This window comes from Myxine glutinosa, chromosome 1, assembly GCF_964187855.1.
Source record: "Myxine glutinosa chromosome 1, kmMyxGlut1.1, whole genome shotgun sequence".
In the NCBI taxonomy this organism is placed as follows: domain Eukaryota; kingdom Metazoa; phylum Chordata; class Myxini; order Myxiniformes; family Myxinidae; genus Myxine; species Myxine glutinosa.
Window position 1 is genome coordinate 111,864,702 of NC_136261.1, and position 21,253 is coordinate 111,885,954.

At 41.8% G+C, this 21,253-nt stretch overlaps 1 protein-coding gene across 4 annotated transcripts in view; it reads left to right on the forward strand.

Moving 5' to 3' along the window:
• Positions 1–18,441, forward strand: part of SLC35A3 (solute carrier family 35 member A3) — a 48,647-nt gene extending 30,206 nt beyond the window's left edge. For all 4 annotated transcript variants that reach the window (XM_068117259.2, XM_068117272.2, XM_068117266.2 and 1 more), the window contains 4 exons: positions 3,009–3,171; positions 6,699–6,817; positions 16,567–16,700; positions 17,525–18,441. In XM_068117259.2, the coding sequence (XP_067973360.1) occupies positions 3,009–3,171; positions 6,699–6,817; positions 16,567–16,700; positions 17,525–17,615 (507 nt within the window). In that variant the 3' untranslated portion in view covers positions 17,616–18,441. The remainder of the gene's footprint in view (positions 1–3,008; positions 3,172–6,698; positions 6,818–16,566; positions 16,701–17,524) is intronic.
• The last annotated feature ends 2,812 nt before the right edge of the window (positions 18,442–21,253 follow it).

A 21,253-nucleotide genomic window follows, 5' to 3' on the forward strand; every position in this document is an offset into this window, starting at 1 on the left:
GTGTGATATGATTCAACGGATGTTTATATAAATCGTTTAAAATAAAAAAGCCTTCAATTTCTGATATTTTGTCTTTTCATTTTGGCCTCCCAATTGAAGCCCCACACGTAAGGCGGGTACCATTGCTAGTAGCATTAATACGTGGTTTTACATACTCCCTCCCAGCCTCCAACCCCACAATCATTTCTTTAGTGTGGGAGAAAAATGTAACTTTCACAATTGAGGGGTAAATATCTGAGGTGAAGTCTCGTGTAACACATGGACAAAAGCCTCTTCATATGAAGACATAAAATTGCGGATATGGTTATTTTTGCTTCATGGCAACTACCATTTCAATTACCCCACTCACGCGAAGCGACAAGTGGGATTAAGCAATTAGTTCATGTCCGTCCGGCCATCTGTCTGTCTTATCAGTTTATGATCGATAAACAGCTTATCCAAATTGAATGTTATATTTTGAACATTAATCGGAACATGAATAAAAAGACAGGTCTGGTGTTTTAACATAACTTGGCCCAGAACTCGTTCCGTCTGCACATGCACAGAGAGGGTGAGATAATATTTTTGGTCTGCCTGCCTGCCAGTCAAACAAAATGGAAAATAATTCCAAACAGGAAAATGACTGTTTTTAAGGGTGTCATAAAGGACATAAATACCAGGCAAGAATAACTCATGTAACGTGTCAGATATGGTGGTGTAATATACGCTGGGTAAAATGGCTGTAAAACCCATAATTTTTTTATTTACACGCCTTTAAACCTCTTTCAAGCCTAATTTAAATTGAATGAAATATTTGAATACTGTAGAACACCAATTGCCTTCATAATACTTTCAAAAAACCTCCAGTTTTGCAGTGGTGTGTCTGTCATCAAGTTTCTTGTGGAGCGCGCACCAAGTGGCTGAAGCACTCAAGCAAGCACTCCATTTGAAACCGTTGTTAAGGAATGGCTTGCTTGACAAGCGCTCGCTAGCTGCTCAGTAACTGAACACCTTGGACAGACTTGGACTTGGACAGAATTAATTTATTTATTCGACCTTTACAATCTTTATTTTCTTTGAAAATTAATTATATACTTGAAGACGAGAACACAAATCTTCTGTCATAATCTTATTATAATGGAGCAAATGCATATGATTATGTATGTATATTTTTGACCAAAACGTCTTCTACTTCAAATATATATAAAACCGAAAAACACGGTCTGTGAAGCCGATATGGTGAGGCTGAGGCGGTGAGGCCGTGTGACTATATACAGTGCCTATAGAAAGTCTACACCCCCTTTCAAAATTTTCACCTTTTGTTGCCTTATAGCCTGGAATTAAAATGCATTAAATCAGACTTTTTTTCCACCTTTATTTACACATCGTTACCCACAACTTCCAAGTGAAAACCAAATTCTACAAATTTCAGAAAATTAATTAAAATACAAAAGTAGAATATCTTGGTTGGCTAAGTGTTTACCTGCAAAATACAGAAAAATCCAAGAGAAAAACCTGCTGACCTCTGCAAGAAAGCTGGAATTGGGACGGAAGTTCACCTTTCAGCAAGACAACGACCCAAAGCACACAGCCAAAGCTACACTGGAGTGGCTAAGGAACAAAAAGAGAAATGTCCTTGAATGGCCCAGTCAGAGCCCCAACCTAAATCAAATCGAAATTCTGTGGCATGACTTGAGGATTGCTGTCCATCAAAGCTCCCCGCGCAACTTTACTGAGCTTGAACAGTTTTGTACAGAGGAATGGGAAAATATTGGCCAATCAAGGTGTGAAAAGTTGGTAGAGACCTATCCCAATAGACTCACAGCTGGAATTGTTGTCAAAGGTGCTTCCACCAAGTATTAACTCGGGCGGGGGGGGTGGGGGGGGGGGGGGGTGAACACTTATCCAACCAAGAAATTCGAGTTTTGTATTTTAAATGAATTATTTGAAATTTGTAGAATTTCTTTTTCTCTTGGAAGTTGTGGGTTAGGATGTGTAAATAAAGGTGGAAAAAGTCTGATTTAATGCAGTTTAATTCCAGGATATAAGGCAACAAAAGGTGAAAATTTTGAAAGGGATGTAAACTTTCTATAGGCACTGTATCTATGAATTACGTACTGTTTGAACGTCGATTCCATCCTGTCTATTAATTATATGTACATTTATTAATTATGTACTGTTGGAATATACCTTCCGATCCTTTAGACTGCTGAGACCCCTTAGAACTTTGATGACCCTTTAAGTCCCCAAGACTACGAAGACCCCGAAAGACCCAGATGACTCAAAAGATGCTAAAGATCCAGAGGACCCAAAATACCATAAAGAACCTGAAGACCCAAAATACATAAGGACCACTAAGATCCCAAAGATCCCAAATATCCATGACACTTTAGATACATTAGACCAGCTTGGACTCTTGAACATTTAGAGCTTTAGATCACTTGGTCCTTTTTAGATAACAAATATATTACAAATAAATTTGTACAAAGAAATGTTTGTATTATGATTGGTGGAAATCATGACAACACAGCAACTCAAATTCAGTCAGGTCATCATCCTCAGTTAAAGGAGGCCCGTGCCTTTGTAGTGATGTGTGATGAGGCGAGTGTAGAGAGCCGATCCAGCCTCGTACTTTCAAAACCTCCAGTTTTACATTACTGTACTGTACTTCAATTTAAATAAAGTTTCAATGGATGGAGCAAAAGGGTTCTGGTCAGGACTGCTTTTAGACTACTTCAAAATTTATTCGGTCATAATCTTATTATTAATAATTATTTATTATTAATCTCTTATTTTTATACCCGTACCCTGATCTGTGCACTAAATTTTTGGATTTCTTGAATGATCGTTAAATCATTATTTTATTTAAATTGAAGGAAGTTGAAGTAACATTGCCGTTGAATGTGCATCATATTTTTCTTTTTTACGATACACACCACAGTGACATTCTTGCACTTTCCTCTGTGTCTCTATATCTGTTTTGCTTGCTGTTTGAACATGCTTGCTCATATTTTGCTGCTTTTGTACAGTTTCCTACTGACTCTGTGGAGAAGCCTGAAAGTGGTGGCACTCCATTAATAGGTCTCTTTGCTGTCCTTCTCGCCTGCTTCTCAAGCGGATTTGCGGGGGTTTACTTTGAACGTATCCTCAAAGGATCCCGACAGTCAGTGTGGGTTCGCAACATACAAATGGGTAAGCCTTAACAAATACTGTATATAGGTTTTCCACCATTAGAGAAGAATGTAACGGGTTTTATTTGAAGGAGGTTTTTATTACCTCTGTCCACCCTCGGTGGCAGAGTCTTTCACTCCTGTTTGTCTGTCTGTCTGTATGTGAGCAGGATATTGAATAAGTTATGGATGAATTCGACGAAACTTGGTGGAGAGTTTGGATGTGTGACAAGGACGAATTGATTAGATTTTGATGAAGATCTGAATTTTTAAAGTTAATTCTTCACTATTGAGAGATCGTGCCATGAATGATTTATAGCACGATATCTCTCAAAAAGTTGTGGACGGGTTTTGACAAGGCTTGTTGATAGGTGAGTTGGGTAGGTGATAAGAACCAGGCGATTAGATTTTGGTTAAGGTCCGATGCAGATCTGGCCCATCAGTGGGATACAAAACGTAAACTGTTCTTCGTGGCGGAGGTGTGCCCTCTTCCGATAGTGCCGTTATAACTTTCTCTGCCACCGAAAGGGACAGAGGTTATGTTTTCACCCCTGTTTGTTTGTCTGTGAGCAGGATATCTCAAAAAGTTGTGGACGGATTCGGACTAAATTTGGTGGACGGGTTGGGTGTGTGGCTAACCCCCGCTCCAGCAGGGAAAATGGCCTTAAAATGCCTGTTGTGTTGTGTTGCTGGTTGGGTGTGTGGCAAGGAGGAATTGATCAGATCCGGACCATCAACAGAATCTTATCATTTTGAAGTGATTCTTCACCATTGAGTGGTTGGGCTAAAAACGATATATAACAGGATATCTCAAAAAGTTGTGGATGGATTTGGTTGAAATCTGGTGAACAGGTTGGGTGTTTGACAAGGATGAATTGATTCGATTTTTTGAAGATCCGAATGAGGATACGGATATAAGAATTTATTTTAATTTAATAAGTGATTCTTCTACATAGTTTGGGCAAAACCATTGGGCAAAAAATGATTATATAACATATTTCAAAAAGTTGTGAATGAGTTATGACAAAACTAGGTGGATTCGTGTTTTTTTTTGTTTTGTTTTTTTTGTATACAGAATCGAGGCTCGTAAAACAGCTAACATTTATCACACAAACAAACCAAACAGACAAACAAACAAAGTATATAAAAAGGGGAGCGGTAGACAAGATGGGGAGAGAAGGGGAAGCACATAAACACAACATTTGAGAGCAGGGACATCGGGAATGTGTGGGAGGGAGAGGGATTGGGGGAAGGTGGCGTTGGAAGGGGGGGAGGGGGGGGGGGGGGGGGTTGGAGAAGCATAAACACAAGTACACCAAGGACTTCCAGGAAAGAATTTGGTATTTCAAAAAAGTGGATTTGGGGTGAAATTAGCGGGGGTAGAAAAGATCAAGGTTTTGGATGGGGGAAGATAAGAGATGGTGGTGAACAGCTGTTTTAAAGACCTGGAGGGAGGAGTGGGATTGAAGAGAGTGAGGGAGTTTATTCCAGAGGCGGGAGAAAAGAGGAATGAAGGAGTGAAGGTGAGCAGAGAGTCTTGATTTTGGCAGTTTAACCATAAGAGGGTTGCAGGCAGATCTTGTGCGTCCTGTAGGAATATTTGGGGAACATAGCCCAGAGAGAGCTGTGGGAGCAAGGCCGGAGAGGAGTCGGTAGAAGACAGAAAGACCACCAACCTGCCTGCGGTGAGTAAGTGAAAGGCCCTCGGAGGTAGCTTCATCGCGGGAGATTCCAATGATTCTGAACGCTTTGGTTTCAACAGCATGAAGACGAGCGAGATGTGAGGCAGCAGCACCAGCCCAGAGGGGGGAACAGTATTCCATTGAGCTGCGGATGAAAGCCTTGTGCGTGGTGAGGAGCTCAGGTATGCCAAGAAAGGAATTCGCACAACGGAGGATGCCCAGTCGGCGACTGGCTTTGGAGGCCAGATTTGAAATGTGGTTTTCCCAGGAAAGATCATGGCAGATAGTGAGACCCAAAATCTTGAGTGACAGAACTTCTTGGAGAGGATTATTCAGAAAGTGGATGGGAGGGTTGTCCAGTCTGTCTTTTTGGAGAGACATCGTAAGAGTGTGAGATTTGTCAGGATTGAAAGACATGTTCCACTTGTTTGCCCAGTCTGTGATTTTGTCCAGGTCTGCAGAGAGCGAGGAGGCTGCAGACTGCCGATCTGAGGGATGAGGAATGGAGCGGCAGAGAGTGGAGTCATCAGCAAAGAGATAGAGAGGATTTTCAAGAGAGTCGGAGAGATCATTGATGAAGACCAGAAAAAGCACAGGGCCCAGAACACTGCCTTGGGGAACTCCAGCCTGAACAGGAAGAGGAGATGAGAGAAACCCATTCAGGGCCACGCGTTGACTACGACTAGAGAGGAAGTCCGCCAGCCATGCGTGGAGACTTCCATGGATACCAAAGGAGGAGAGTTTTGGTGAGCAGAGCGGGGTGCCAGACGGTATCGAAGGCACGTGATATGTCAAGGGAGACAGCTCTAATTTCCTGTTTGGCATTGAGGACCTCCATCCATTGTTGAGACAGCAGAAGCAGCATGTCCAGAGCAGAGTGACCAGGTCTGAAACCAAATTGATGATCAGAGATCAAGCCATTGGAGAAGAGGAAAGATTTCATATCCGAAGCAATGATGGATTCCATGACTTTGCTGATAATAATTGGGAGAAGGCCGATTGGTCTGTAGTTGCTAGGATCTGTTTTTGCACCTTTTTGTGCAAAGCGGTGATGTTGGCTGATTTCCAAGCAGATGGCAGATGACCTTGAGCAATAGAGAGGGTGAAGAGAACAGAGAGAGGGAGTGAAAGAGCGGAAGAACAGGATTTTAGGACCCGTGCGCTGATGCCGTCAGGTCCAGTTGCAGAATCAGAGTCGAGGGTTGACAGAAACTTTTACACCTTGTCAGGAGGAAAGGACACAGAGTCCAGGAGCAGCTGGGTACGACTGGGTACGGTGGGTACAGAGACTACATTGGCTACGAGAGTGGTGAAGTCAGTAATCGAAGAGTGGAGTTGGCTTTGGATTCCATGGGCAGGTCGTTTGGAGAGCAAGGCGGAATGCCAGACTGTATTGAAAGCTCGAGATAAATCCACAGAACCGGTCGTGATCTCATGTCTGATATTGAGGGCCTCTATCCATTGTTGGGAGAGTAGAAGTAGCATCTCCAAGGTAGAGTGATCTTGTCTGTATCCAAATTGATGAGCTGTTGGAGAAAAGGAATGATTTCATGTTAACTGTGATGATGAATTACATGATTACAATTATTACAATCATCTTGCTGATGATTGGAAGTAAGCTAATTGGTCTGTAGTTTGTGTATTACCCCCTTTATTCAACATGTTCTTCATAACTTCTCCCTTTCTATTCTGCCTAAAATTATGTTTACCTCCTTTCTCCTTTATGATGTTGATGACAACTTTGTGCTGTAGTTTAAAAAAATAATTACCGAGTAGCCTTATCATTTATTTTTGATGGATGAAGATGCACGTGTCCAGAAATGATGATTTGTAAAAGCACAATTGGTCTGGATGTTGTCGTGTGCAGGGTTGTTTGGGAGCTTTTTTGCCCTGGTAGGTGTTGTTGTACGTGATTGGGAGCAGGTCCACCAGGCGGGCCTTTTGCAAGGTTTCAACTCTCTTACCTGGATAGTTGTCATTCTTCAGGTGAGCTTGCATTACATTGACCTAAATATCTTGATGCTTGGAAATAAACTTTAGAATGCCTTACTTTTATGACTCAATCGTTATCATTGGTATGTTGAAAAATTAAGCTTGGATACCTTAAGTATAAAAAAATACATTGGCATGCAGCCTGCGGCTGCTGGTTGCACAATTGCTGGAAGCGCGGCTGTGCCGCTGATGCAGTTTCCTCCTATTCTCAGTAAGCTGGTACTCATTTTGCTGACCTCGGAAGGATGATAAGGCCGAGTAAGCCCACCTGGTATTATTTAACAGCACGACAGGGGCTCAAACTCAAGACCCTAAGATCTTAAGCCAGCCATCTTAACTGTTAAGCCAACGCCAAGCTTAAAGGAGTGGCCCTTGAGGATATTTGTCAGCAATTTTGCATAAAATGAATTCGTTGGGTCATGGTTTGCCATCTTGGCCCTGGTGTTGGCTTAGCGGTTAGCATGCCGGCTTGGGATCCTAGGATTCTGGGTTCGAATCCCGGTCGATCGCTGAATTAACGCCAGGGGGGTTGACTCAGCCTGTCATCCTTCCTAGGTCGGCAAATTGAGTACCAGCTTGCTGGGATGAATGATCACGGTGTGTACACCGCATCCCTGCGGTAAGAGCGTGACCAAGGGTTGGCGTCAGGAAGGGCATCCGGCCATAAAAACATTGCCTCAAACAGGGAACCATGATTGTCATGGGGCCCGCAAGGCTAACCCCTGCTCCAGCAGGGAAAATGGCCTTAAAAACGATCATTCTATGGTTTGCGAACTTGCTTACGTTTTTTTGTGGGGGGGGGGGGGGGGGGGGTGAATTTTTTTTTTTTTAAATCATTCAAGTGATTGTGGAGTAGTGGTGGTGAAGCAGGAAAGTTACAGCTGCTTTTAATATCTCAGGAACAAGTCGTCAGATTTCAATTTAGAATTCCTTTTGTTCCCCTTGAGATACTGAGAGCAACAAGGCAAGTCAAGTGATAAAGTGACTATACAGTCCGAAAAATTCATGGTGAAATGACAGCATTCAAGCTGTCTGTGATGCTGCATCCAGAAGTATGGTTTTCAAACTTGTCTATTGCAATGGAGTAGAGAAACAGTAAAATTCCTTCAGATTCTGATGTACCATACTCTTATCGAGCAGCATCACCCTTATTGACAAGGGTGATGCCGGGTGGTTTGCTATTGCCTTGCCAGCAGCAGTTATAGCAGGAATTTGGAATTTGTCCATGCTGCCGGTGACGACTCACCTACCCTCCATGAAGGATACAATAGGATCTTTAACCTTCACCAACTAATGTTGGCAGCGAGACACCAATTTTAACGTGCATCGTGACGTGAAGGACAGCACCCGCATCGATTGATGAATCACCCAGCCTGTGAAACACTGGAATGACAGTTTTTTTGTTTGTTTGTATTTTTGCATACAAGATCGAGGCTCGTGTAAGAGCTAACATTAATGACAAAAAAAACACAAACGGACGGGAGACAAGATGGGGAGAGAGGGAAGCACACAAGTACAACAGTAGAGAATAGGGACATCGGGAGATCTGTGGGAGGGAGAGGGCTTGGTGGAAGGTGGGGGGGGGGGGGTGAAAGGGGGGATGTGGGGGGGGGACAGCTTGGAGGCGAGTGCAGGTACCTCGAGGTCATCCTGCTATCTTAGTCAAATGAATCCCGTCCCACACATCGTCATGATCCCTGTTATGGAAATATGCCATTCTCCCACAATGCTAATTATGTTCAATTTATTAATCACCAGCAAACATGTTTCTACCATTTCAACTTGAATTGTTCGGATTAGGAATTTGGATCCTTTTCATAGGACCTCTGACAGTTTTTCACTTTGTGATAGGAAGGTTAACTTGATTAGATTTTATTGGATACAAGCAAAAGTAACTGCTCACAGTGACGGGAAAAGCTAGCCATGGTGGTGCTGAGAATAAGCACACAAGATGACAGCTAGGCAGTTGTCCGGGGAAATGATATCTATCCTGCAGCGCTCAACTTCACCAAAGGTGGCGCTATTCAAACCAACTGCGACAGCGAGGACGTATAACCCATCATTTTCCCTGGGAGTTTCCCGACAGCTGAAGGAGTGGCTAACCCTGATAAAACCTGGCCGGTACAACCTTTCACCTCTGTGTCAAATTTGGTCGAAATCCCGCCAGATGTGTAGGAGTGTATATGTAACATATAGACAGACAGATAGACTTTTATAGTTATCGATTTTGGATATGAGCAGCACAGAATTAAAGGCACTCAAACATCCCTACAAATAACAAAAGAAGTGCTCTCATAATTAAAAATGGTACTTATTAGTTTGGCCAATCTTGAAAGTGTCAAAGGTAAAATATGAGAAAATAATAATTTACTTACCCTCACCAAATGAAAGGGTATTGCATTTGGGTCTGTTTGTTTGTCTATCCACACAGAATGTCTTAATGTCTGCCACAAACGCCACCTAGTGGGGGCAAGTAGTACGCATTCTTTTTTTTTTTCAACCAAGACTTACCTCTTCAAAATATGTACAATTAGAATGTGAGTACGTCTATAAAGTATGTACAATTTGAATGTGAGTATGTCAACAAAGTATGTACAGTGCAATGAGAATGCGAGTATGTCTATAAAGTATTACAATTAGAATGTGAGTACGTCTATAAAGTATGTACAATTTGAATGTGAGTATGTCAACAAAGTATGTACAGTGCAATGAGAATGCGAGTATGTCTATAAAGTATTACAATTAGAATGTGAGTACGTCTATAAAGTATGTACAATTTGAATGTGAGTACGTCTATAAAGTATGTACAATTAGAATGTGAGTACGTCTATAAAGTATGTACAATTTGAATGTGAGTACGTCTATAAAGTATGTACAATTAGAATGTGAGTACGTCAACAAAGTATGTACGATTAGCATGGGAATATGTCTATAACGTATGTACAATTAGAAGGCGAGCACATCTAAAAAGTATGTACAATTGGAATGGGAATATGTCTATAAAGTATGTACAATTAGAATGTGCATACGTCTATAAAGTATTACAATTAGAATGTGAGTACGTCAACAAAGTATGTACGGTACAATGAGAATGTGAGTATGTCTATAAAGTATTACAATTAGAAGGTGAGCACATCTATAAAGTATGTACGATTAGCATGGGAATATGTCTATAAAGTATGTACAATTTGAACGTGAGTATGTACGTCTATAAAATACATACTACAAACCATGCAAAAGTCCAGATGAGGATATGAAATCTTTGATTACTTGTTCTTGTTATCTCCGCCAGCGAAGATGGATGGTGGTTATGTTTTCACCGCTGTCTGTCTGTTTGCCTGTGAACAAGATATCTCAAAAAGTTGTGGACGGATTCGGACGAAATTTGGCTGAGAGGCTAGCGTATGAGACGAGGACAAAATGATTCGATTTTAGTGAAGATCCGGATCCGGATCTGGATCTGAGAATTTTTAAAGTGATTCGTCATCACTGGGAGGGAGATATGGCAAAAAACGATATATAGCACGACATCCAAAAAGTTGTGGACAGATTCGGACCAAACTTGCTGGACAAGTTGAGTGTGTGACATGAATGAATCAATTCAATTTTGGTGAAGATCTGAATACGGAATCGGAGAAGAGAATTATCTCATTTTTTTAGTGATTCTTCACCATTATATAACGAAAAGCCGTTCTATAACATGATATTTAAACTAGAGCAATGTGACTGTGTCACCAATATGCCTCCGCATAGGTCCATAATGGGTAGATGCCCTTGTTCATTGTCCTAAAAATAAACAATTTTGATTTAAATCCTTTCAACTGTTTTCAAGTATCACATTTTCATCAGCCATGACAGGTTTCACATCGATCGGTAAAGCGGTTTCAGAGAAGGGATTTATTTTTAATATCGGCTTTGAAGTTAATATGGCTGCCATACCACATGGCATAGGACCTTAAAATGTACACTCTGCATATGTATGGGTAGGGTATCACGTTTGTGAAGTTTCATGCTGATCTGATAAGGCTCGTTTTTCTATCCAAGATGGCTGCCAAACCACGTGACCTATGACATCATTTTCAAACTATATGCAACAATGGTGTTATATGATATTTGTAAAATTTCGCATTGATAGGGTAAGCAGTTTCAGATATATAATTATTTAATATTTTCCTTCAATCCAATATGGCTGCCACACTATGTGACCAATGATGTTTTTGTGATCATCTTTTAATCGCCATGCCTAGTCGATGACACACATAAAGCTTCAAGTCTATCGATTTGGTGGTTTGGGAGAAGATTTTTTTTTTTTAAAGGTTTTAGGTTAAATCCAATATGGCTGCCAAACCATGTAATCTATGATGTCATAAATTTAATATTTCAATACAAATGGGTCATAGATCATGTGCATGCAATTTCAGATTTTTAGGATAAAGAATTTGATTATAATATTTTGGCTGGTATACCACTTCACCTATGATGTCATCATTATCATGCTTCTGTTCCCCATTGGGAGTACTTGATAATTTGACAAGTTTCAAATTTTTCCATTCAGCAGTTTCTGAGAAATAATTTTTTTGCGTTGAATCCAAAATGGCTGCCATACCACGTGACCTATGACGTCACAATAATTATCAAAAAAACATTCTGCATGGGTGTGACTCCAACTCTGAAAGTTTCGTCTCAATCGGACGTGTGGTTGCTGAGAAAAACGAGGTTTAGTCCATACGGATGGACGGATGGACGGACAACCCCACCTTTCGGGGGCGGAGGTATAAAAAGTTGTGGACAAGTTATGACTAAACGTGGTGGGTGAGTTGGTTAGGTGACAAGAATAAGCCGATTAGATTTTGGTTCAGGTCCGAATCGAGATCCGGCCTATCAGTGGGATACAAAATATAAACTGTTCGGCCTGGCATAGGCATGCGCTCTACCGAGTGCCGTTCTAGTTTATTATTGTGGTTAAGGGCATAATTATGGCAGTTATAGTTTTCTGGGACATTTTTTCAATGATCTTAACGATGATGTTGTGTCAGTCTTGTGATACCTATTGGCTGCCAACTATAATTTCCCATCTATAGTTTTTTTTTTTGTTTTTGGTCAGCACCATCACTCTAGTTGTTCGACCTCACTGACTGATTCATATCTCACCAGTTTGTCTTGCTTGGACTCAAGTTTTACCACCATTTTTGCCATGTTTTTTGTTTGATGCTGTAAATATTTTTTTATTGCTATTTTGTTAATATTTTCCTTTGCTTTTCTGTTTATCATACTAAAATTCTGCAATTCTCTATATGCATGTTGCTGTGCATATTTGTCTGAACCTTGTAGAATCGAAAACTGTTTTGCCAATTTCCTTCAAATGTTGCATACATGCTCACGGTACCCAGGCCAGGCCATGAGCCAAAACTCTTCCCCACCCCCTCTGCGAGGGTGGGGAGATGACCTGCGATTTTTGCCTATACACATGGCCTAAAGCAAGTGGTTTAACCACTAAATACTACCTGAGAGAGTGGGTATTGAGAGCGTGGAAACAATGATGCCGATTCTGAGAAATATCCTCCAAGTTGGGGTGTATATCCATATTTGTGTAGCTTTGCTGGTACCGTTGTTTTTCTAAACTATCACTTTTTGCTAAAACTACATCCCATGGTAATCCAATTTAGTAGTGAAAATGATCATACAGTGGTTGTCTCTGTGGTTTAATGGTTAGAGCATCCACTCTGAGTCTGGGAGATCGGTGGTTCGTACCCTGGACAAGTCATACCAAACACTTAAAAATGGCATGTGCTGCTTCCTTGCTTGACACTCAGCATTTAAAAAGGATGGAGCACGGACAACTAACCGTAGGTTTGTAATAGCAGACTTTGATGAGCCAAATGGCCCCCTCTTGTATCGAAGTTCCGTGTGAGGGAACATATTGTTATGTCGGTGAGGGTAGTGATATGTAGAGCCAGATAGATCTGTGTAGGTAGGTATTCATCTGTCGCGGTAAGGAATCTGACTTGTAATAAGTTCCATGTCTAGGCGGTTTGTCGCTAAGGAGTATACTTGTGAACCTACCAGGAGGTTCGTGTGTTAAGTAGAGTTAGGGATTAAAGAGTAGCGCCCCTGCGTGTCTCACCTGGTCAGCCAAACCTTTGTCCCTTTTGGCACTGCACTCATTTAGACATGTAGTTAGGTCCCTAGTACAACACTAACTAAATCCCTTCCCTGACATGACTTTGAAAGATGGGCAGGCAAAGAAACCAGGCCGGGGCACCGCCGATTATGGCCGCCGTTGCACCTCCGACGGGCCTAACCAGATCGACTGCCACGTGCTATGACCACGGAACAGAGAACGAGTGTTGGGGTGGCGCGGTAGGAATGTGCCTGAGCGAGCCAACGAGTCGGTGGAAGACACTGATTGGTTGGTAGCGTGCCAAGGCTGACGTCACTGGCCAGGAGATATTAGCGAGCGCCGAACGCCATTTTTGAGTTTGTTGGTTCGAGAGAGAGAGACGAGAGGGAGAGCACGAGAGTTGGTCGAGTTGGTCTGGAAAGAGCACGAGAGTTGGTCGAGTTGGTCTGGAAAGAGCACGAGAGTTGGATTGAGTTCGAGAAGGAGAGGGAGAGACAGAGTAGTTGACCAGTAGTTGAGTTGCTCTCTTGGTGTTTGGACATCTATGCTCGTGCTCTGGCAGTCTCTAGCGGCGCTCGGTCTTCTTCGTCTTGCGCAGCCCGAGTTGGGTCATGGCCCGGGTGGAGTTCGCTTGCTTTTGACCTCGTTTGGAGTCACCAGCCTGCGTTGGACGTGTGGTGCTGGGAGCGGTGCTGGTGCTTGGAGCGGTGCTGGTGCTTGGAGCGGTGCTCGGTGCTTTGGAGCTTGGTGCACGGACCTTGTGAGCGGCGGGAGGCTTGGAGCGAGGGGCCTCGTGGTGTGCGGCGGAGCTTAGAGCCGCGTGGTGGACGATACTCTGAAAGACGACAAGACAGATAAGCTCGCACACCACAGACGCTCATAACGAACGTATTTATTTTGTTAATCCATTCCGGTGTCTCGTATCCGAAATCTGTGTGTGGGGATGTCCCGATTAGGATATTTTATTACCGGCACGTGCTTTTTCCTGTCCTTGCCTTTTTCCTGCAATAAACCCTTGTATTATTTTGCATCCCCTGTTAAACCTGTGCCCGCTTGAGTTAATTTCCCTGCAGGACCGGAGCTACGTCGGTGCGCCAAGGAAAGCGTTTTTGCCGCAGCCTCCATTTTCCTTCTTCCTCCCGTGCGACATAGCTGAATCTGTGTTTGGTTATCGCCTCAATTAAAGCCGTTCCGGTCTTCCGCGGCTTCTGGTGTTAACCGGGAGTCGCGCGACAATATTATTATTATAATTCAGATGAAAACATGCCAAATAACGTTATGTCTGTAAATACATGCGTAGACTTCCTCATCTCATGCTTTAGTCCATGCCATTTTCACCTGAGAGGCATATAGTGCAAGTGATTCACTGACGCCGTATTTCTCTCCCGGAGAAAGTGGGTATTACTACAGTAGTGAGAGAAATTAAAAGATTTTTTTCCTGTTTATTCCCTTCTCTGTGTAGTGAAAGTCAGCATTTGTTCCTCCTTCTAGGTGTAGTTTCCAGCAATTGTCGCATATTTTTCCCAGCCGTGGCTAATTTTCCTGATGCCACAGTCATGTTACATTATTGGCCCCAAAAAACCTTTCCAAGTGATAAAAACCGTTTGGTTACCCATCGTTTGGGTACTCCTTTTTGGCGACTTTCATTGCGCTTTTCTGTTTTTTTTATTATTATTATTATTTTTTACAGGAGCAAAGCTCAAGGTTGGTAGGTCTGACATTAGGACAGACATCAAGGGAATCAACAAACAAAAGAGAAAAGGAAGGAGGTGACAAAACACTGAAATTAGCAAATAAGGTGGTTGGGTTAGGAAAGGTTAATGGGGTAATAAAAAATCATGAGACATAATTGGAGACAAGGGGTGATGGCGCACCACTTGCTTTTGATGCCCAAGAGAGAAGAATGAGACAAAACAGATTTTGAAAGGTGGTGGTTCCATAGATTGGAGAAGCGAGCAATAAATGAGTTTATGTGTGCAGTAAGCCTCGATTTTGGAAGTTTAATTAAATGGGGATTGCTGGAAGAACTTGTGCATCTTGGAGTAAATATAGGGGGCCAGAGGACAGAACAGCGAGAACATTATTAGAGAAGAGACGGTCAACAACAGAGAGACAATCAACCTGCCTGCAATGTGAAAGCAAAAGACCTTGTACTTCGGCCTCATCATGAGAGTTTCCAATCATTTTAAAAGCTTTCGATACCACAGAATCCGAGAGAGACACTTGTTGTGCTGGGGCACCAGCAGACAGCAGTACACCCGAGAGCTATGGACAAACACTTTTGAGACTGAGTAGCTCTGATTTTACAAGGAAAAACTTGAATCGACAGAGGAAGCTCAGTCTGTGGCTGATTTTGGAAGCTGGCCTTCCTATGTGGTTCTCTCACGAAAGGTCATGGTTGATGGTGAGGCCTCGAGGTTCAAGAAACTGAACTTCCAGTGGAAGACAAAGGAAATAGATAGGTGGGTTCATTTGATGATTCATTTGCTGGGTTTGCAATAGGGTGAGACAGATTTTGCAGGATTGAAGGATATGTTCCATTTAAGAAACCAGAGTCAAATTATTTCCAGATTAACAGAGAAAGATGCAGCTGCTGTTTTCCTAGCAGCGTGATGGGGTGCTGTACACGACAATGTGGGGACATTTGCAATAAAAGACATGCTTTTCTAGAGCATTGGATTGAGTCATTATTCATAGCTACTTGTGGAATTTTTACCTGGGCAGATTTGTAAATGTATAAACTTTGGCCATTTTCTCTTGTATTTTTATCAAATTTAAATTTCTGATCATAATTACCTCCGCCACCAAAGGTGGATGGAGGTTATGTTTTCACCCCTGTCTGTTTGTCTGTTTGTCCATTTGTTTGTGAACAAGATATCTCAAAATGTTGTGGACGTATTCGGACGAAATTTGGTAGAGATGTAGCGTTTGTGACAAGGACGAAATTATTAGAATTTGGTGAAGAACCGAATTCGGATCCGGATAGTGGAATTTTAAAGTGATTCTTCACCATTGGGAGATCGGACCAAAAACGATACATTGCGGGATATCTCAAAAAGTTATGGATGGATTTGGACGAAACCTGGTGGACAGGTTGGGTGTGTGACAAGGAAGAATCGATTAGATTTTGGTGAAGATCTGAATATGGATTCGCACATGAGAATTATTTAAATTATTAAGTGATACTTCACCATTGAGTGATAGGGCTAAAACCAACATACAGCAGGATACGTCAAAAAGTTATAGACGGATTTTCGACGAAACTTGTTGGGCAGGTTGTGTGTGTGACGAGGAAGAATCGATTCAATTTTGGTGAAGATCCGGATCCGGATGGTATAATTTTTGAAGTGATTCTTCACCATTGGGAGATCCGGCCAAAAACGATACAATGCAGAATATCTCAAAAAGTTGTGGATGGATGATTTTGATTGAATGTGATTCTGTATTGTGATTTTATGGTCTACTGTCAGATACAAAACGTAAACTGTTCACCTGGTGGAGGTATGCTCTCTACTGAGTGCCGCTCTAGTTTATATCAATGATTGTATGCTGCATATTGGAAAGATTCCACTATTGTTTGGGAGATGGAAAATTTAGCAACGTGTCGTTGTGTGTGATGCAGGCAGTTGGAGGGCTAGTTGTTGCTGCTGTGATAAAGTATGCCGACAACATCCTTAAGGGATTTGCCACATCTCTCTCCATCATCCTGTCCTCTATCATCTCGTATATGCTCCTACAAGATTTCACGCCAAGCCTGTGAGTCATGCTCCTTGCTGCGGCGGAGGTTGCACATGAGGATCAAAGTTGCGCAAATGGCATTGTTTTGCCCATATGACTAAGATTGCTACATTTGCTGCACTTATCAAATTCTCAGCTTTTCATTGCAAAACCTGATGTGCATTTGATGAGTTGTTAATAGTTTCCTGCCTGCTCATTTTTCCCCCCCAAGGGAATGTTTACACATCTGTTTTGAACCCAGGAATAATGTTCGTTCCTGGGCTCAAGCCATCAGTCCCTTCCATTAGCTTGAGCAGCTGTGGTGCAGACAACACAATATGATGAGATTCAAGCCCTACAATGAGCTTTTTAATCGAAGCACCCATATATTAATCAATGCAGGCATCTGCGCATCTCTTTCCCTATGACCGAACTGTTTAGCTCTCACAAGTCCCTACACAAAGCAACTTCTAACCTGTAGTTTTCTGCATACTGTACCTGAATTCTCCCAACATTATCAATGTCATATCATACCCCTTCACAAAAACGAGGTGAGCTATCATTGGCAGCTTGAGCAAATGACAAATTCCTGCACACTCTGTCGAGTATCCTGCGTTGGATTGGCAACCCTTCCATGATTGTAACCCCAGCCAGGATACTGCTTCGGCAGCACTGACACTCTGTATAGAGCATGGTACATGATAATGATCCGTATATCATACCCATAATATCTACCCACCAACTGCTCAAAGTTCACCAATATCTCTGTACTGCACACTAAGATTTTAGTGCATGGAAGAAGAGCTGTCTTTTATTGGGTGGAAAGAGACTGGTTGTTATTTGTTCTTTTCTCCTGTTTTCAGGCTATTCGTGATAGGAACTCTTCTTGTGATTGGAGCTACATTCTTGTATGGATTCGAACCCAAAGAGCAAAGCAACCTGGTGAAGATCTGATTGGTTGTTTTTGTTTTTGTTTTTGTTGTTGTTTTTTTACTCAAAGGAGGGTGGTGTTGTTACCATTGAGCCTGATTGGTTCGAGAGAACCAAGATGCTTTCCCAAACTCCCCTCCCACCACCCAAACCTCCACATACACCTCTAAACCCAAGTATTCAATCTAAGGTCTCATCTCCTTGGTACAGGTCAATTTCTAGCAATAATTTGAATATTGTGTTTTCTATCTGAATTAGTACTTTTGCCTAATCTAAAACATCCACAAGGTCATTCGGTGAGTGTCCGCCGTCCCACTTCTTACTCCTCCCCACCTCCCCCAACCCTTATCCAAACACAACATCAACTAACAGTGTAGTGATTAATACCTATTCTGTAGCCAGAACTGGCATTTTAAACTGTGATACGAGCCTGAAGATATGGTTGACCATCATTGAAAATGTTAGCCTGGTGTTGGCTTAGCGGTTAGGGTATTGGCTTGGGATCATAGGATCCTGAGTTCGAATCCAGGTCGATAATTGAATTAACGCCAGGGGGGTTGACTCAGCCTGTCATCCCTCCGAGGTCGGTAAATTGAGTACCAGCTCACTGGTAATTGGGGCAATGCATCAGCAGCACAAACGTACTTCCAGAAAAATGATGCGACCAGCAGCCACAGGCTGCAGAAGAAACAACATTGAAAATGTTTGCATTCTAGTCAAACACAAGCTGTTATATATTTTAAATAAATTGTATATGGCATTTGTAATATTGCATCCATAAGTATTTGAAGATGCTGTATTTAAATTTAATTTTAGAAATCTTAAGAAATAAAAGCGAAATTTGATTGCCTTCCTGACTTATAATGTTTTAGTAAAACCACTTTTCTCTAAAATATATTTTGCTTTTCTTGAAATTAGTTATCTCTGATTATATGTGCAACTCACTGTGAAAGTGGAGGCTTAACAGTTGAGCTTTAGAAGAATAGTATTGGAGGGAAGTTGGGTGAAGTTCAAAGTTTAAATTACATGAGTGGGGGTGAAGTTTAAATGTAATCATTTTTTCAATATTTAATATGCAAATGCTCCGAGGATCGAGAACAGCGCATGTTGTGCTTCTTGTTTTTTGTTTTTTTTGGTCCTTCCAAAACACTTCATTGTGTAAAGCAATAGGCTTTTGTGACATTCAAAAAGGCTCACCAAGGCAGATCACCAAAAAGGCTAAATCATATGGCACATTCTTTCATTGTTACAAAGAAGCCAAACGTGTTTTTAAACCCTTATTTTTGTAAAAGTTGCATTGTTATGGATGTTTACTAATCCAGACTGGCAATTTGTGTGACGATTTTGGTTGGTGCTTGCAAAAATGTAGTTTTTATGTTCGTGCGTTATGAATTGTCAGTGCACAAATGAGCCATTAAATATTAGTTGGTGGTCGATACTTCAAAATGTGCCATTTCATCATACCTTACCTGAAGTCCAGCTTTCTTCCTCCCATGTCTTTTAACAAAATGGCTGATCCCCAAGGTAGAAGTTTGTGACGTTGTCATTGTTATACCAGTCATGTCACCAGTCCAAATATGCCACTAGAGCAACACTGGAGGGAGGGAACTTTGTTTGTTTTAATTTTAAATGGTAGTCAACTGTAATTGGACTGTACCATTGCATTTCCTGATCCTGGAATCTGAATTGATGCTGGCCAGGAATAGATCCTTCTACCTCAGGTTGTGGAATATAACTTGCTACGTTTTCAGATGTTTTCCTTGTCTATGATGAAGGGTTTGTGCAGATAAATGCACTAATACCTTGTTTCCATAGCAGCATTCAAGCCAGGTTGAAAACCGTGTGCTCTTGATATTGCATTTCCATGTAATTTAGCCATTCCTGTTTGGGCTGTCAACCTGACTATTTGCCAAAGTGTGTCGATGTTTGATGGGATGCAGGCCACCTAATCAGGTGATGAAGGGATTCTATATTTTGAGTGAAACTGCGAGGAAAGACACCATTGTTAGGCCTACAATAATTCGAATTATTCTTTGGTGTGTTTTAAAACCACAAAGTAGGCAGAAAAGAAGAAGAAGGAGAGAGAGGAGATAGATAGATGTTGTACAAGTTAAGGGAGTGATGTGTGAACTTATCTTAAAGAGACGATGTACATTCAAGGTTGGGAATTGCTCAGAAGTAACATTTCTCTTGGGCCTAGCTGCAGATGTTGGACCACCGGCTCAACTTGTGACTCTGGGCAGGACTTTAGTCCAACCCTGTAAACTTCCCTGAGAAAGAACAACCTACACAAATCAAAAACCTTGTCCAAAAAGGCTCTTTTCTACCCGTGTTATCCCCTCCTCTCCCTTCCAAGCCTCCCACCCCACCCGAATCCTTCCTCCTTCCAAATTTATAGTTTTTCCTCCTTAGAGTTTCCCCTCCGTAACCAATCTCATCCACACTGCGTGTCCTCTCCTCCCCCCCATTCTTCCCCACACCCATTGTTTGTCCAAACCTCCCTCGATGTAGGACTTCGACTCTGCTGTTAGTGTCCCATCCTCTTTACTGCTCCTTTTGCATGCGTCTCTACCATTCCTTTTGTGGCATGCTACGTCCTGACCTGTTCAATGTACTCGCTCTTCCACGAGCCTCGACTATGTACCAAAAAAAAAAAATACAATGAGCTTTTTATTCAGCTCGGATAGACTAATAAAATGCAAGCTGCGGGACAACCCAGGACGAGGCAACACAGTTTCAATCCAGTTTGAGTTGTACATGGAAACAAGGTACAATATTGCATTGAGCCACAATTTAAACCTTTGCTGCACAAACCTGATCTTTGCTGCTGTTTTCCTTTTCCTTTTTGCTTTTTGTTGAATGCAATGTAAGGGCTGGTTTTAAAGGTATATAAATAAAGTTGCAACATTTAATACAAAATGTTTTGTACAGATATTATTTGCTGCATATTTTTCAATTTTTCTTCGCATATCAACTTTTGAAGTGGTTTGCATCAAGTAAATTAGAGGACAAAATGGTGGGAGGCAAAAGGGAATGAGGCAAATGGATAGACAGTAGCCAAAAACACAAATTTTGATTTACAGTCTGATATCTTTCTGGAGAGGGTAAGTTTGCTAAACTCGTGAGCCCATTGTTCCATTGGACCAAACTTTCATTGGTCTAATCAATTTAGGACCTCATCTTCATCAGTTTGATGTATCACACTCCCCTTTGGAAAGCCGCAGTGAAGCCCTGCATTCCTGTACCAAAACGGTTATTCCCTTTACTGTCCCTTTATTTGGGGGATTATAGCAGCTGAATTTTAATTAGCCTTATCAACTCGGGAGCTCATGATTATTTATCATTTTGGCAAATCACACTCCACATCAGAGAGCTCCAGTAAAACTCCACAAAAAAAACATGTCAGAGTCCTTTTATACATACAAGTAAGCAAGGGTTTGGTTATATTATGTGAGAAAGTTATCATTTTCAAGGCCTGTGACCAGTCCAAGCCGCCGTCTAGCCGAGATGTGTTTGATTTCCAAGATCCAGCACAAAGGGCTGTGGCCATGATTGTGTCCCTTTACAAATCTTTCATTAGTCCATTTCTCTTTCACGTGGGAGCATCCGTTCGACAGCTTGCTGAAACATCATGGGAAAACCAGCTTCTTTCCACGTCGTTA